Raw genomic sequence first — 19,031 nt, 5'->3', positions numbered from 1 at the left:
TGAGGGAGCTCAAATTAAAATTGACATATTGTGATGACTAATGGTTACAAATATAAATAATGTATATATTGTAGCACAGTGTACGTAAAGAACTTGCAGATCTATTAAGAAACTTGGGTATTCAAGTTAAAAGTTCAAGCACAGGTAATTCAAACAACCATCAGAGAGTAGTCGGTTGCAGGGGCACCATAAGGGCCCGTGAAAATAATATTATAATCTTTTTTTAATTTATATATCATTATTAATAGACATCAATAGAATACTTCATTTACAATTGAACTAACACATTAAATGAATACTTTATTTGTATGCAGAATGCTACACACATGTCTACACAGTTTTTCACAGCTCCATGTCAGTAGATATTGTACAGTTAGTATTGGACTACAAAATAATTGCAAGCCTTCACAGACGAGGTGTGGTTACAGCAGTTGAGCATGGTTGGTGTGACCTGTGTGTGGTGGTGGGGCCCAATGTGATCCCTTATAGTGCTCCTGGTCTATAAGGGTTTTCTTGACTGAATAGGAGAGATTATTTGCCTGTGACCTTTGTTTCACCCAATTTTCTGTAGTCCTGCTAGTCTGACCACAACATTCTGAAATTGGTTTCCCTTCGATAGCAATTAACAGATTATCATCTAGACAGTCACCTGGCTGCAGGAAAAGAAACCTGGTTCAGCAGACAAACAGCTTACAGTGCAACATGATCATCTAAGAGCTTGCAGCATACTGGCCTGAGCTGACCGAAAACACAAAGTTAAATGAATAGCCTCAGAAACACCTGACCTTACGTGTTTGTTCCTTTCGCAGCCTCAATAAGCGCAGGGTCAATATTGATAGTATATGACCAGATATATGACCAGGCATGCACTGAATCCTAAAGATAAATTTGTTTTCAGAGAGACAGTAATTGCTTCACTATCAGAGATAAAAGGTTCTTAATGGGTACTGCAATACAGGGCTATCACTTTATTGTCACCAATAAGTAGGCTTATAAGTAATGTCTGTGTGTGTCCTGCACTGTCATAAAAAAGGCACCATAAAACATTCTGGATACAATCTGACAAATCACCTGATATCAGACACACACCTGATAAATCTTACTAATAAATGCTATTCAAAATACACATTTTAAATACTATTTTTTATTCTAGATCAGATAATTTACTGAATTCTACATTAGGAGTCATGTTTATTATTTACAGCTAGAAATATGAAATGGATGGATGGAAATATGAAATTGCCTTTTTAATTTTGCCAGTTATAAAACAACTGGATAACCACAGAATGTATTTGTTTTGAAAGATACTAAATCATAATTCAACATTCAAAAATGCTGTTTGATACTGTTTGTCAGGCAGCAGCATAATTCACAACAGATTCCCTGCTGCATAGAAGCATTTACTTGACATGTGGATGACAAGTGCCTGAAAGGACCATTTGTTATTAGAACATGGCATGAAAAATAAGTGAAATGTAAAAATCTTCAAAGACTAGTCTGAGACTGACACAGTTTGTGTGAGACAGCCCCGGCTTTAGTGATGGCACAGAACATCAAATTGTATTTAAATGGATTCAGTGGATTAGGTTTAGATGCAAATGCAGAGCCTTCCTCTCCCAAAATAAGATGGTTTGTATGAGGCTGTGGAATGTGTTTTTGGTGAGGTTAATTGATTGAGATGTGACATTAATTCATAAATAGGCCATTTATAATGACTGATTCTGGGCTACACACCTATGTCAAATGCTCCATTAAAAAGCTGTTACTCTACTCTGTGTCCTTGTTTGAAAAATTAGGCAATTATTTATGAATCCTTAAGTTTACTGAGGTTGTGTTCATAACTTTTCTTAGACCTCATTAACTGAAGTATGTCATGTGCATCCTGGCCGCATGTTTGGTTTAAATCGCTTCCTGCTTTTTTGATCTCTTAACAACCTCCCACTTAACATCTGTTACTTTTACTCCCCTGTTAGCTCCACAGCTAGTCTTGGTTAGCGGTTAGCCATGGCTTCTCTCTCTCCTGCTCTGTCTTGCTCGGTGTGTCACATGTTAGCCACTCCTCTGCCTCCTTTGACGGTAATGATACTTGTACTAAGGCTGTGTTCACACTGCAAGCCAAAATCCAATTTTTAGAGGAGCTATTCACAAAAATCTGAATAAAATTAATACCACTTTAGCAATAGATAAAATAAGAGAGTTAAATATGGACTCTTGAAGACTGTGTAAAGTGAATTCAGACATTTTCTTCTAAACACATGAAATAGGTCATAAATGTATTAATAAAAAAGGGTAAAAAGCATTTCAACCATTTAGATTTTAATTGTGGAGCTAGGCTTCACAAACTGTGTTTCAAGATTTCTGTGTTCAGGATTTAGTGGGCGGGTCTGAAAATCAGACGCAGGGTAATGCGGCAGTGATTAGCATAAACCCGCCCCTGCTGCTGTAGAGGTATAAATAAATTCAGCGCACACTACTACTACTACAGTCTACAATTAGCCAGTTAGCCGCCGAGTTAGCCGCTGAGCTAGCAGCTGAATTAGCAGCCGAAAGCTCTCAATCCATGTTTCTGGTAGAGGTGGTGACTTTGATTGACAGGTGACACTTGGTAGGGGGCGGGTTTCAGCGAACTCGGCGGGCACACCCACAGCGTTTGGGAGCAGAGAAAGTGGCTGATTTTTACACAACTTTGACACCTAATTTCATATATTTGGCGATCCTTCAAATTTGGCAGGGTGGTTAACAACACACTTTTCTGTGGTATGTCAAACTCAGAACACATATTTACTTTAGACGGACTTTAAACACTAGGGCCCCCATTTTAACGATCTATAGCACATGCTGTGAAGCGTGTGCCGCAAGTGCCTTTGGGGCGTGTCCAAATCCACTTTTGCTATTTTAATGGCGGGAAAATGGTCACTGCGCCAGGTGCATGGTCTAAAGGGGATGGACTTAAGTCCCCTCATTAATCATAGACGTGTTTTGGGCGTAACATGCAGTAAACCAATCAGAGTGTCATCTCCCATTTCCTTTAATATCCAGGAGTGCTGTCACTTTGGCGGATTGCTATTATAACAGCACATTTACCCAGCAATGTATTTCAATAATAAAACATTATTTACTTTTGCTGAAAAGAAAGTTGGCTGATGAGCTGCTAACCTCACATTCAATTAATATAAAAAGGAAGAATATGGAGATATAACCAACCAGTCTGATGAGTGGTGTGCAGCAGCTTGGTGTCATCAGCTGATTTAATAAACAGTGAGTGGCTGTGCGTAATGGCACTGTGCTCTGTGCAGCATCTCAGAGGCTACAGACTTTCATAGGTTGTTAGGACTGTCCGCAGCTGCACTCTACATTTTTTACAATTAATTAAATCTGATAAATATTATGACTAACTAATATGACATCTATTTTCAATATGCTGATGTACATTGTAATACGAATTCACATTGTGGTCCTTTTATTTGTAATGTTTTGCATGTTTGTGTGCTGCTCTGCGTCTGTGTATGTAATAAGCACAGTGTCTGCAGACCCGCCTATCTAGGGCATATTGGACTCTTGATGATGCGCCCCTTAAATAACAGTGAAATATGCGCCAGTGACTTTAGACCAGTTTTTTTTTTTTTTGGTCAGTAGCGCAAATCGCTTTCCTCTGCCCTAAAATAGCAACACGCCACCAATGCACCTGACCACACCTCATTTTGAGACCAACACACCCATAGGCGCACAGACTGGTGCAAGTGCATTTGCTATTTAGAAAACGTGGGCGCAGGGCAACAAAATGACAACTGCACCGGGGGAAACTAACAAAGACACATGAGCCACGCCCGCCATCCGCTGTGCGCCAACCGCAAGATGGGGCCCTAGATCTCTCTCCTCTACAAGGTGTATTAATCAATGATATAACATCAGATCATCATATTGACTTATTCTGTCTCACTGACACTTGGCTGATGAATACACACCTCCCAGTCATATTAATACTCACATTCCTCCAGACACCGGCCGAGGAGGTGGAGTTGCAGACATTTTTAACTGAGACTTAACAATTAACTCCAGACCTAAACTTAGTTATAAATCAGTTGAAAGTCTTGTTCTCAGCCTCTCTCATCCAGCCTGGAAAACTTTACAGCCAATTTTATTTGTTGTAATATACCATCCTCTTGGTCCGTATGCCCAATTTTTATCTGACTTCTCAAGAGTTTTTATCAAATATAGTCCTCAGTACTGATAAAGTAATTATAGAAGGTGACTTTAACATTCATGTGGATGTTGATAATGACAGCCGTAACACTGCATTTATTGCATTATTAGACTCAATTGGCTCTCTCAAAATGTGAATGAACCCACTCACTGTTATAACCACACCCTCGACCTTGTTCATATGGTACTGAAGTTGAACATTTAATAGTTTTCCCTCATAATCCTTCTTTATCAGACCATTATTTAATAACGTTTTAATTTCTATTACTGGACTATGCATCATCTCCCTCACAACATATGACATCCTTCCTTCCCTCTTTCCTTCCCATCATCCCCGCTACTGTCCACTGCAAGGAACCTCGCATCGCATGAAAACAATTTTAGAAATGCACCTGGGAATGAAAAAACCCCAACACTACTTGCATTTTTCTGTACAGGTGAAGCATGGGATAAACAATTGATTCATCCTCTCCACGCCAAACCAAACAAACAAAACCTGAGCAGATTAGTCTGAGTACGCAAAAGTTGAAGGAGATGATATTAAATCCAACCAATTATGCCTGCATCTCATAATATAATGCGGCTCTCCAAGCAGAGCTGCATTGTCATTCATGTCTCTGCCGTCTACATCACAGCTCCAGCAGACGTCATACAGGCACATTTCTTAGTGGCATCACTGCTGTCAGTGCGACTAGTCTGATCCCTGTTGAATAAACTGGCATATTTCTACTATACAACATTAATTCTTAATAATGAATTGATATCTATCACCATTACCGTGGTCACATGCACTAGATTAGACATGATAGCAAATGTTTATTGTCTCCTGTTGTCTTAATGCCCATGCCATAAATAGAGATGCACCATTACCTATACTGATATTGGATATTGATCCAGACTATGTACATCTATGTTTGTTTGTTTGTTTACAATATTAGGAAAGCAAAGTTTAAGTTAAACCTGATTTTGCCTTACTCATAAAAGGATAATCCCAGTCATCTTTTTAATTAATTTAAATCAATTATTAACGCTGGTATCAGATCAGCATTCAGTATCAGCAAGCACCCAAAGCCCAGACGCATTCCTACCACTTAGTGCTATAAAGCAAACTTTAGGGATCAATCGACCATGCCGTCTGCACAACAGCTCTAGTGAGAACATTTACTCTCCCAATTTGGTCACAGACATTTCTACTCAACAGGAGTCTAAATCTAAGGTCCAGCAGTGGTGGAATAATTGAAAATGTGTTTGCACTGTTCGATTTATGAGGAGACCCTACGCAGCTGATTTATTTTCAGAAAGCACCCGTGTTTTATGGTTTTCAAACACAGTTTTTCTCCCTGCTGCTCTCTAAATCCAATACTGCCTATATGGTAGGTGTGAAGCTGTTTGTGTATTGGAGGGGCGGAGAGGGAGACCAAGAGACACACATGTGTACACACACACACACACACAGAAGAAGAGATGAGCTATCATATTTCTAGACTGTCAAATGCTGAACAAGTGGGCAACCAGACACAGAACAAATCTAGGTATAACACAGAGCTGAGAGACCCGATACATTTCTGGCCGTACTGATGGAGTCTAGGATCTTTAACAGTTAGACCACACAGCAAATCTCCGGACTTACTGACCTACATATAACAGGCCTGTTTCAATGGGCAATTCGATGTAGAAAAAAATGCAATAACCTTGTTCTTTCTACCATGTCCTGTTTAGGTTGTTAGACAGCATCTATATGAAATGATAACTACGGTTTGCTGCTGTGCTGTCAATGTGACGAATAGTGGAATACTAATTTTCTTTACCTCTTCTTTACCTTCTTTTCTTTACCTCTGTGCTTTAAAGTCTACAGGTAAACATCATAACATGGTTGGTAGATGTGGTTTTTGAGAAGATTTTTCGTCTGGTTGAAATACAAATTCATGCTTAGGCTCTTTACAGATCAGTTGCAGAAGGCGCTGACGTTTATGTATGGCTTTGATGTAGAATATTTATAATCAATACATGTGGAAATGTATTCTGTAAGCTTAAGATTTTCATATTATTTACATTTTTGCTAAAGGGGGATTTCCTGCTGTGGAGGAAAACAACAGATATATTTCTAGAAAACCGAAGTGTTCATAATGCACAAAATCCATTAAAAGGCAAAGCTGAATTCAATAGATTTTGAGTTGGTGGGTTTACTGATAGATACAGCAGTAGATGTTCCAGGTAGACATCAGGGGAAGCATTGTGATTGTGATTGTGATGAGGGAAATGCATACCTCAACTATGGTGGTTTTGGCTGCCTTGCACATGGGCTGGTTGAAGTTTCTGGCTGTTTTCCTGACATGAAAGAGCAAGAAACATATAGTATTAAAACAAATGTGAGATAAAGAATTATTTCAATCAAAAGCAGAAATGGACAAATAAACTCAAGATCTATCACTGTGATTTCTGTTGTCTTATATCCAGCATACAGTAAACTGGCAGTTTACTGAAGGACACTGCCCTCTTGTGGAGAAAGACTTTACTACATCTACTCTAATTAACTAAGGCTGTACCAACTGAAGAGCAGATTCTTTATTTTATTTTATAATATTTTATTTTGTGTTATAACAACTAGTAAGCAGTTAATTCACGTAAAGGTCTCATTAGTAATTTGATAACTAAACAATTTTGACTCTTTGCACAATCAGTAGCCCTATCCTATGCTGCCTGAATACTTCTGAATGTGCAAGGTGACAAATATTATAGCTATTTCTTACAGTTGTATGCAAAAGTTTGGGCACACCTTGACAAACAACACATTTTGGTATTTTAATTGAAAAGATCATAATCAGCCTCTCTACAACATGAAAAATAACAATATTTTCTGCAAACATTAATGCATAGACTTACGTCAAAATTTAACAAAAAAATAAAAACATAATTGTGACATGTGCAAATGTTTGGGCACCCTAAAAGTCTAGATTCTTTTTCAAGGTGTCAGGCCTTAATCAGCTTGTTAGGCCTGAGGCTTGAGGCTTGTTAGGCCTGAGGCATGTCAAGAACTGTAGGAAATGTCAGCTGGTGCCAGTTTCAAAGCATCACAAATATTCTGGCTCTACACACCTTTGTGAGCCTTGTGCTCTCAGCAGCTGTGTAAGACTCTGAAAATGAAAGTTATTGATGCCCACAATGCAGGGGAAGGCCAAGTTTTCACCGAGCAAAATGTAATTAGGAGATGGCAGTTTAGGGGAACTGTGGAGGTCAACATGAGATCTGGAAGATGGAGAAAACCCTTGGAGAGAACTGCTCGTATGCTGGTCGGAAAGGCAAATAAATTTTGCCTGCAAAAAACCTGCAGAAAGACTTGGGAGGCTCAGAAGAGATGGTGCACAATTCCACTGTGCAGAGATGTTTGCACAAACAAGGCCTTCATGAAAAGTCAGTAGAAGAAGACCTTACCTATAGCCTCATTATAAATATAAATCCAACATCAGAAGTATGCAGAGGAACATCTACAGAAGCCTGACACAGTTTGGAAGCAAGTGCTGTGGACCAATAAAGTTTAAATATAACTCTTTGGCCAAAATCAGCTAAGGTATGTTACATTTCATGTATAAAAAAAACAAAAACAAAACACCTTGCCAACTGTTAAGCACAGTAATGGATCTATCATGCTTTGTGTGGGTTTACTGCCAGGGACAGAGAGGACACATTGCACAGGTGGAGGGAAGAACAGATTCCACACACTACCAGCAAATTCTGGAAGTAAACATCCTGCTGTGTGAAAAAAAAGCTGTAGCTGAGAAGAAGATGGCTTCTACAACAGAATAATGATATATCCTAAACCCACCATGGACTACCTCAAGAGACGCAAACTGAAGGTTTTGGAATGCCATTCAGAGTCCACTGACAAACTGAAAATCTGTGGGTAGATTTTAAAAAGGCTGTGCATGCAAGACAGTCCAACAATATTGCAGAACTAGAAGCCTTTTGCAAGAAAGAATGGGAGAATATCCCAAATACAAGAACTGGAAGACATTAGGCTGGCTACAAAAAACACTTCCAAGCTATGATGTTTGCCAGAGGGGGTGTTACTAAGCACTGATTATATAGCTTTTTGTTGTTTTTTTTTTTTTGTTGAATTTAAAAGTAACTGTGCATTAATGTTTGCTGGACATATTTGTGTTCCATAACTAAGAGAGGTTGTGTTTACATCTTTTCAATTAAAAAAAAAAAAGTGTCAAGGGGAGGCCAAATTCCTGCTTACAACTGTACTGTAGATAAGAAGTAAAACAGGCTTAAATAGCATTGATTAGAATCGACCCTCCTGCACTGCCCAGAGGGTATGGTCAAGGTCCAAGTAAATCCTGTTTTACCAGGAACATTTCAAAAAGAAAAAAACATTTTCCTCAACCTTTCCCTTTTTCCCCCTCGTTCTCATTGTGTGACACCATATCAGCTGACTGTTGTGCAAACACAATGCAGGTGATTAAGATCAGTGTAATACACTCTGGGGAAAGGAGAAGCTGAATCCTTTACAGGGTAAATACTGGCATTAGTGTGAATGAACATGTCTGTGTTAATGTTGTGTGACTGGTAGATAATGTTGTGTGATTCAACAAGATCACAAACTCTTTTTACCTACATAATCGGCTTTCATTTCAGCAGTTACCTGAAAATAATATTTCCAGCCTTGTCAGCTTTCCACGCTTTGATCAGTGCGTAGTCTCCAGTAATGGCCTTTTCCATGATGTAGTGCCTGCCATTGAACTCCTGCACCTGTGCACAATAAAAAACACAATTTGAGGAGTGAGTGGCACTGGATGCAGTTGAAGAGGAACATGTTGACCTGTTCTACAGCATTTTCAGAACTGGCTTTAAATACTATCTGCAACTAGATTTGTTTTTTTCATTTGTTTGAGGGAGAGTCATTACAGCAAGGTTTTTTCACACATGAGAATGAGCAACAAAACAAGCATCAAATGGCAAAATTGTGCAAAAACTGGTTGAATACATGACTAGAGCTACATTTGAAAATGTGCCAACATGAATAATTTCATATCGATTTCTCTCATTATTTAAATGTAGTCACTTTAAGTCTGCTACAATGCAAAAAGCACAAACAAATCAAACTGTGGCCTTAGGTTTGAAAAAGAAGAAGATTTGGATTGGGCTTGATGTTACAATTACCTCTCTCTTCTCACTGGCGATGGCAATGCTGCCGTCTTTGTTGTATTTGATAGGAGAGCCTCCCTCTTGGATCAGAGTGCCATAGCCTGTGGCTGTAAAGAAGGCTGGAATCCCAGCACCACCAGCCCTGATCCTTTCTGCTAGAGTACCCTGTTTGAAAAGATTTGCCTGATTAGGATGAGACACAACATATAAAGGCTCCACTGCATGACTGTGTTGCTCCATAATATACGCAGTGGTAATATATAAAACTGTGTGTCTGATTATATATGGGTAACTTCTTGAGTACATTTGGTTTATTAATGTGTGTTTTAATGCGCAGGTATCTTTTTTTTATTTGTTTGTGTGAAAAAGCATCTGTTTTCTGACCAACCTGTGGTGTCAGTTCCACTTCCAACTCCCCTGACAGATACTGTCGCTCAAACTCTGCATTCTCCCCGACATATGAAGAGATCATCCTCTTGATCTGCTTGGTCTTAAGGAGCAGGCCCAGGCCAAAGTTATCCACTCTGAAGAAAACAAACATAACTGACTTTTAGATTATTTTAATTACTTTATTTAAAATATGCCAAGACTTGACTTAAAACTAGAATTTTAATAATTTATGCAAAAAAACCAAAACACATTTCACAAATAAATGAGAAAAAAGAAAAGAAAAAGAAACAGATCAGTTTTAGAAAATGCAGGGCCTGTATTGAAGTTCATATTCTCTATTGAGTTGAGTTTCTTTCATTTGTATTGTAGGAAAAAAATGAACCATGGTATACATACACACTTTTGCTTGTTTTACTGCCTCTCAAAAAGCACTTGGTTCTGCAGCATACACTAAATACAAATGGTGTAAATGGCAGCTTTTTTCAAGCCATAGTGTCTCTCTAAAAAAGGCCCCAGAAGCTTGTGTGAGGACCAAAAATAAAATACAAATGGCTACTTAATACCAATTGGTCCCCAACATTTCTAGGGGTAAAGCAGGGTAATGTACTCTCTCAGTTGGAATGTGCCGTGAGGTGTGATGAGTTAAATGTGAGGGCCCTTCTTTATGCAGAAAAATATTTCAGTTATTTTCATTGCAAAATGTACCAATTTCAGTGTCTCCACATACAGTAATCTCAAAAAAGCCTATGCCTGCTCTTTGTTTGGACTATGCTGCTGTGGTGTGGGGATTTGAAATCTAAAAAGGATGTGAGCAGAATGAAAATAAAGTCATGAGGTGCTTTTTGGGAGTTAAGAAATTTGCTCAAACAACAGCTGTGACAGCAGACGTGTGGTGAGAACCCCTGTCAATCTGCCAAAATGGAAAGTTAGGCATCTTGCATTATATTTGAAACCAGGATGTCGTGTGTACTGAAGAACAGGAATGGCTATGTCAATAATGTGAGTTAAATGAAGCAGAAAATTAAAACACTCACACACACTGTTTTATATTCTACTTTGAATCATAATTTCAGGAAAAGGTTAAAAAATAACTTTATTTTGGAAGATACTGGAATTATGAAAACACTGTTTGAAATGCTGCTCACTGATTATCCATTCAACTTGACATAGTGTGAGTAGTTGAGCAAAGGAGAATGCAAAAAAAAAACTGTAGTGGAAAGTTGATACAAACCTACAAACACTCAAGCCTATAAGTAATGATAAAGGTAAATCTATAATGACTCAAAGGGTACAAATACTTATTTAATTATTTGGTGCTACATTTTTGACAGTCATTTATTTAAAGTTTGTACTTGAGATTTGTTATCACTTTGACATCAGAGCATTTTTTCTGACCAAAGTAAAAAGCTAATTTACTAACTAAAAAGGATGTCACACATAATTTCAGCAATCGTTGTGATTTTACAGCGCGTAAAACCTCTCTATATCCTCATTTCTAACTTTTGTATGACGGAGGAAAGTTATTGTATCACCAGAGTTGTTGAAATGCTCATAAAACAGGGCAGCAGCGATGAGAGGACTGACTCTGTTAGGCTGGTCAGTAATTAACCTTTGAAGTCTTTATAAACTTCATGAAACGTACATTAAAACTACAACTTTAAAACCACCTGCCTATTATTGTATAGGTTCCCCTCATCATGCCACCAAAACAGCTCTCACCCATCGAGGCATGGACCCCACAAGCCCTCTGAAGGTGTCCTCTGGTACTTGGCACCAAGGAATTTGGAGGCCACCACAACAATTTGAAATCTTTGTCCTATGTTCCTCAAACCATTCCTGAACAATTTAGTCAGTGTGGCAGGGTGCATTATCCTGCTGAAAGAACACACTGCCATCAGGGAATACCATTGCCATGAAGTGGTGTGCTTAGTTTGTAACAATGTTTAGGTAAGCGGTCCACATGAATGCCAGGACCCAGGGTTTCCTATCCCTAACCCAGAACATTGCCAATACCATTATACTGTCTCTACCAGCTTGCCTTCTTCCCATAGTGCAGTTCCCCAGGTAATCGATGCACCCAGCCATCCACATGATGTAGAACAAAACATGATTCATCAGACTAGGCCACCTTGTAACATTGCTCCAAGGTCCAGTTTTGACACTCACATGCCCACTGTGAGCGCTTTCGGTGGTGGGCAGAGGTCAGCACTCAGCACGGCAGTTTGTGGCTGTAAGCATAAAGCATAAGCAGCAAGCTGCGATGCACTCTGTGTTCTGACACCTGTCTATCATAGCCAACATTCACTTTTCAGTAACTTGTGCTACAATAGCTCCTCTGTGGGATCGGATCAGACAGGCTAGCCTTCGCACCCCACACATATCAGTGAGCCTAGGGTGCCCATGATCCTGTCATTGCTAAACGGTCATAATAAATCGTTGGACTATTTTGGAGACGCTCTGACCCAATCATCTAGCCATCACAATTTGGCCCTTCTCAAAGATGTTCTATTCTTACTCATGCCTATTTTTCTTGCTTTCAACACATCAACTTCAAGAATTGACATCAACTTCAAGAATTGACAGCATAATATATTCCACCCCTTAACAAGTGTCACTGTACCAAGATAATCCCCATCATTCACTTTACCTGTCAGTGCTTTTATAGTTTTGGTTGATTGATAAAACTGCTTTAAACAAAGTATTGTCTTGTGACACAGGATAAGATTAGTTTCCTATCAAATATCTTATCAAGTATTTCCCATCCTGTCTGATTCCATGCAATATTTTATTTTTTTAAGAACATGGTTGAAAGTAAAATTTAATTACAAAGTTAATTTGTGTAACACTAAAATTGCAAATATCTACGTATGTAGAATACTTTCTCTACAAAGATTAAGATACATACACACTGCTCTGTCTCTGCTCCTACTAATCGCTGCTGATAGGAAAGCTGAGCTTTATAAGGATAGGGTTTTGCTTCCTCTTTGTATCCTGACAAGCTGAGAAGCAGAAACCATTGCTTTGTCCTTATTTCTAATCTTAGGTCAGCTGACAAATGTAGGCCATGTGCACTCAGAATACCAAAATAGATAACTGTGTATTACCCTGTCACACACACTACTGATGTTGTGTGTGTGACAACTGATTTGTGTGTGTGTGTGGGCTAAAATTTTGTCAACTTTAAAAATTAAGTGTCTGTGGTAATCTTTAACACAAATGTTGCTGCCTTTTATACAAAATTCCTTAAAAGGTATTTTTGGCTTGACTGGATAGTGGGCAGTTTAAAGGCGAGGGTCAACAAATGCAACAATGATCCACGGCTGGAATCTAACCAGAGCCGTGGCATGCACCATTAAGTAACCATTCAGCTACCAGGTCACTCCGTAAAATTTCTGAAGCATGTAATTTAAGTAAATATAAAACTAGGGGAGTGTGGGGGGTGGTAGTCGTTCTATCACAGGTCAATAATCTGTGCCGATGTACAGTCATATCCCTCTCATCTCAAATTACACTATATAAAGAGCCCACTGTGTCAGTGTTCTATGAAGTAAAATGGCTGCATTTCCCTACACTCACTCAGTAGTGGCGAGACACACACAGCCACAAGTTTCCCAACACCATACAAAATACACTTGAATCTCACTTTGACCATAAAACAGGTCAGCAAACACTTCACAATCGCCACTGATAAACAGTCACTTCTCTTTACCAATACAGCATCCAATCTTCCCAGTGTACCAACATGGTTAACACTTCCACTTTTTGTAAAGATTCATGTGAGGTCAATAAGGAAAAGACTTGATGTGTCATATTTTTATTACCTCAACAATCCATTTCATTGCCTCTAGCCAAACACTTGTAAAATATTAAAAAGTGACTGGTAAAGTTCAGAGACAAAATAATTATTTACTATTGAGTGGCTGGTGAATTTGAACATTTATTTGTTGTCTGGAAAATGATCATATTTTTAAAAGTCAATTTCTTAGCTGTTGTCTCTATTGTGAAGACCTCACATGACCATGTCTGCATTATTCCTTATTTCTGAGATAATATAATGTAACATATGGTTAAAGTGAAATCCTTGAAACCTCCAAAGCACAACATGTTTGGCAGGTTTCATTGAAGAGTTTCATTATAATCCATTGAGACATTTAAAAAAGGAGCATGCAAAGTTTGTTTTCAGCTCCAGGGAACTTCATTCTAAAATTAAATGTTATATAACTACTTCTATCACCTTCTAGCACTGGTCCCTCAGAGCCAGGAATTTTAAACAAGATTAAACTGTGAACAAGAAAACCAGATGTATGCTCAGTCTGGCCTGATAGCTTTTATAAAATAAGAATAATCAATTTGAACAGTCATGTGTAATACATTCATGCTAACATTAATGTAACTATCAATTTTCAACACCCCTCCCCTTATTCCAATAGAAGCCAGATGCAAACAAACCAGTATTCACAAAGAAACAGACATCAAGTTAGTGCTCAGAAACTACACAAAATAGACAGTATGGTCACTATTAACATGCGATAGGGTTAGATTCAGAGGAAAGGCCAAGCACAAACAAATGAGAACCTGAGCAAACATTTCAAGTATCTGTTGCAGCAATCAATATCCACCAGAAATCGAAGTCCACAACAGAAATCCAGTGAAGAATAACTTTGGTGAAGCACACTAACACACTTCATAGTTCCATTTTTTCCCCCCAGACTAAATCAACTACTGACACAGAGGAAATTCAAACAGTCCATGCAGCAGACTTTGATGTTGACCCTTGCCAGAAAGTATTTTCCAAAGATGAATCAGTATTTTACTCTTGGCATTGTGCATTGATTGCAATTTCACAGTGGACCAGAGTTTGCGCTTTTTACAGCTTTAGCTTCAAATAGGCTAAGGCATGGAATTCACAAGACCCTCTCTCTATTTTATGTTGTGTGCAGAGTGCAGTTTTCCAAAGAGATATGCTGAAGATGTGTAGCTTTTTTGTAACATTAAGCTTTTTTAACAGCAAATGGCTGAACGCTTTTCAACATCAAACACTTAAATAATTCAGTTGTGACGATTTTAAAGCACACAAAAAACTGTTAGTGTGGTTTAAATATATGTGAAATTTCAGTCTTGAGCCAGAAGAAAGTCTTTTATGTTTGCAGAATTTGTTTTATATTTTTGCAAAAGAGAGGTGCTGGTCAAGTGTCAGTGTTACTATTTAAACAATTAAGATAAAACTGCATTTGCTGAATAGTAATTGGGCACATTATGCTTAACAATGTCCAGGAAAATTGCAGAGAAAAACTCAGCTGCCCAGTTTTGTATTCATGCTGCATTTTAGCCTTGAAAAATAAATGAGTCTCTCATTATTCAAGTTTTTCCTAAGCACTGAAGCATGAACTCGCTGTTTAACAGAACACATTGCTACAGTATAGAGATCAGAAGCTTATTGTCATATACCAGAAGGGAAAGTTTGTCCTACTGAAAGTTGAGACACACATCACGCACAATGTCACCTGACTACTGAAGGAGCTTCTGTCACTGCAATACACCTTTTCATTACACCTCCACCTCTGATAACTTATCAGGAGTTAACTTCTGGGCATTTCTCCAACTTAGTTCAGCCTGCTATAAAACACAGCAAGGTCACCAATAACTCTCCAATATGAGTTTAAAGCAAGTCTGGAAAGAGATAAGAAGCAACAACTCAGGTTCAAATCTAGACTAAGACAGACCAGTCACTTGTATTTGGGACACTAATTGCATGATGTGCTATAAGACACTTTTCTGACTTTCTAAACTCTTGTCTATCAGGACATTAACTGTTGTTTTTCAAGAGTTTATGTTGGGACTGGTGGAGATGAAGCACCATCATGGAATGCACTGCATGGTTCAGATGTGTTTATATGGGGACAGCTGTAGTATATACAGTATATACAGTACAAGTACAGTATAAGCTCACTTTCACACACACTTACCCTGCATTGTTGCTAACAGCTGTAAGACCCTTCACTTCGGTCTTCAGTAAACTGTTGATAAGATTCTCTGGGATACCACACAATCCAAAGCCTGTGTTGGAACATAGAAAATAATGAAGTAGTGCATATAATATGACCCTAGTGACCTTAATACATAGTCCTGAACATGACTTTACCAAACTTTTCTCCTATTACATGCTAAATTATCTGTTATCATCTGTTTCTTCTCTTTCATTTAGAAGAATGACACAGTGGAAAATGCTCAACAATGTCACAGCAGACTTAACTATTAATACAAGCTTTGGAATGTGTGTGTCCTGTGTGTGTGGATGGTAATTGACCAGCATGTCAGTAATAGTTCTGTGGAAAAGTACAACAAAGATTGACACATTGTCTAATTTTTGACACCTAGGAATGAACTGAATTAGCATAACATTTTTAAATCTGAGCTAATTGTAACAATCCATACAGCCTCTGAATGTGTTTGTGACTGTATATCTTACCTCCTACCAGTATAGTAGCTCCACTGGGGATGTCTTTCACTGCCTCTGTAGGATTTGAGTAGAACTGTGAATTTCTCTGGTTGGAGGTAGAAAAGTAACACCCACAGGTCTGTAGAAAGTAGAACAAGAGGAACAAGAAACTTATTTTTTAATAATACTCCATCAGCTTCTGTTCAGTGACTGTAAATGGATCTAGATGAAAGCTTATCAGTGTAATGATTGTACAACTAGCTTGTTAGACCATAAAAACGGTCAGATGCCAGAGGACCGCTAATATGTTTGTACAGTTTAAATGGTTGAGCCAGTGTATTCAGTTGGGGAAGAGAAAGATAAGCAAAACTGCTGGACAAATCCTACAACAAAAGGAGGAGAGATTTAGGGCAGCCCATAGTCGTGAGCCCCAACCCAACAAAGTTAGCTGATGACTGAGGTTGAAAAATTTAAATCCACAATGTCAATGCTAATATACTAAAATTGTGACTACAGTGGTAAATTATTATTTTACTTTTTATTAGAAATGTTGTGTTTTTCTTACATTTGTTTCTATTGCTGCAAGTTTGACATTTATGTGTTAAACGGGAACCTCAGTTTGTTTATATCCATCATTGTCTGCATTGGTAAGATTTTAACAAAACTTGGATGCATATCATCACTTTCTTCCAATATGGTCACTGTTCACATTCACTATATTACTCTCATATAATCTTGTGCATTTTACCACTTCATCAAAATTGCTCTGATTGTTATTATTAGTCAAATGGTAAACAGATGAATGGTTTGTCAGTCATCAAGAACTACTATTTAACACTAGATATCACATTTTGCTTGCTATTTATAGCCATGACCTTACCTTATAGCCTACAATATCCACGTGCTGGATACTTATTGACAAAATAACCATGATGGAAACACTATCAAGAGTTTGTGTGTGAAGCTATGTGGGTAGAGGTGAACTATGCAAGCACCTGTGACCATCCACAACACACACACACACACACACACACACACACACACACCTTAACATTCTGCTGGTTTGAATAATGTATAGATTGTAAGGGACTGATCCTTTTTCACGATTCACGTTTGGCGTTTGGCAATAGCCTAAGTTAAAGTAACAGTTTGCAATAGTACGTGGTGACAATCCTCGATAAATGAAGTCAGAGAGCAGAATGAGGTCACTTCACGTTACTAACGATAAAAGTTAAGTCATATGAAGCAAAAGGAAAATGTGGAAATTGCAAAATCGCCAAACTAAAATCACAATTTTATGGACGTTAAATAATAAAGAGAGAATAATATTCTTGTAATATTGTGACCTTTAAATCTTGCACAAGCGTTTTGCAACCATCTCACTCAGTTAATCCTGACAGCTGATTAATGTGACCGCTTTCAATACCGACCTTGCTCAGTGTGTGGTGAGTGAAGTTTAATTTTGTTCTGCGGGGGCCAGATAGGTTTCTGAAGAATAAAGTCTCCGCTCTGCACAAAGCTTTGAGGGCCGCCATGTTTTGGAGAAACGCACAGGGGATGAGAAGAGCCTAGAGGCAGAGAGGCAGAGTGATCGCACCAAGCGGTAGTAGAGGCAGATTTCAGCTGTAGTGGGCCACACGACGCCCACTGATTTAATTGGTTGAAAGCGTATAAGGAACACCCACTATTAAGGAATGCCTTATTATGATTGGCTGCTGGGGTACAACAACACCCTCGTTTCTTCTTCTTTACAGATAGGCGTAGAGGGCATTGCATTCAAAAATATAGCATAAATAGCTAACCCCTGTCTGTCGAGGGCAGCATTTAACTTTTCTGTGTGCAACCTGCTGGAAATTCATTAGAAGAAGAACAAGAAGAGGGCTTTTAGGACTATGGAGCCCGATTTGATTCAAAATTAAATTAGTAAATATGTTCATTATTATCGAGCATTATGAAATATTATGAAACAAAAAGCAATTCCGGAAAACACCATTATGAAATAAAAGGCCATTCTGTAAAACACCATTATGAAATAAAAGGTCATTAAAAAAACACATTTATGAAATAAACTATTATGCAATAAACTATGATATTCTGAAAATAAGACATTAAATTATGATGAAATTATATTTCATCATAATAAATAAATGTTTCATAATAATGAAAGTATTATTTTAATCTTGAATCAAATAGGGCTCCACATATGACCGGAAGTAAGAGCTTGCTATCTTCTCATGTGAGCTTCATCTGGAACACAGTTCAGACAGGGTTTAGACATTTTTTTTACAGCTGCCATGCACCATAAATAAACATAAATGAAACAGCAGATAGAAATTAATTACAATTTTGTCCAAATTAGTGTTTTTGAGATCATTTCAAGTTCAAACTCTCACATAGTAAAATTATGTTCTGTAAAATGTAAAGGACTTGTTTGTACCGATTGGCTAGACAAGGGGGATAGAGATGGAAGTGTGCTGACTAGCGAGGAGAGAAGAGACAGAGAAAGTTGGATAATGTTGGAATAGTGAATCAGGATTTGTGGTTGATTAGCAATAAGGAAGTGAGGGAGGAGGATGAAGAATGGGAAAGCTGTTGGTCCAGATGACATAGCTATGTGGAGGCATGGAAATGTTTAATGACAGTGGAAACTTGCATAGATTATTTAATAGATTATTGTTGTAACTACATGATCATTAGTGAGCAGCAGGACTTGTATGTGGGCAGTGTGACAACAGTGAGGAATGCAGTTGGAGATCAAGGTGGTGTTCGGACTACATCAAGGACCAGCTCACTAGCCCTTTCTTGTTTGCAGTGGTGATCAGATGGGAGTCTCAGTGAGCTATGATGTTCA

At 38.2% G+C, this 19,031-nt stretch overlaps 1 protein-coding gene across 1 annotated transcript in view; it reads right to left on the bottom strand.

Annotated features, from left to right (window-relative positions):
• Window positions 1-17,779, bottom strand: part of oxct1a (3-oxoacid CoA transferase 1a) — a 53,045-nt gene extending 35,266 nt beyond the window's left edge. The window contains exons 1-7 of the mRNA XM_053325206.1: window positions 17,611-17,779; window positions 16,211-16,319; window positions 15,708-15,798; window positions 9,740-9,875; window positions 9,367-9,516; window positions 8,849-8,955; window positions 6,471-6,531 (exon numbers count right to left, since the gene is read on the bottom strand). Coding sequence (XP_053181181.1) covers window positions 6,471-6,531; window positions 8,849-8,955; window positions 9,367-9,516; window positions 9,740-9,875; window positions 15,708-15,798; window positions 16,211-16,319; window positions 17,611-17,715 — 759 coding nt within the window. The 5' untranslated portion in view covers window positions 17,716-17,779. The remainder of the gene's footprint in view (window positions 1-6,470; window positions 6,532-8,848; window positions 8,956-9,366; window positions 9,517-9,739; window positions 9,876-15,707; window positions 15,799-16,210; window positions 16,320-17,610) is intronic.
• Between the last annotated feature and the right edge of the window lie 1,252 nt (window positions 17,780-19,031).

The sequence above is a fragment of the Scomber japonicus genome, chromosome 9 (genome assembly GCF_027409825.1).
Source record: "Scomber japonicus isolate fScoJap1 chromosome 9, fScoJap1.pri, whole genome shotgun sequence".
Taxonomy (NCBI): Eukaryota; Metazoa; Chordata; class Actinopteri; order Scombriformes; family Scombridae; genus Scomber; species Scomber japonicus.
The sequence above is the reverse complement of the archived record's forward strand: the minus strand, read 5'-3'. Positions and strand labels throughout refer to the sequence as shown.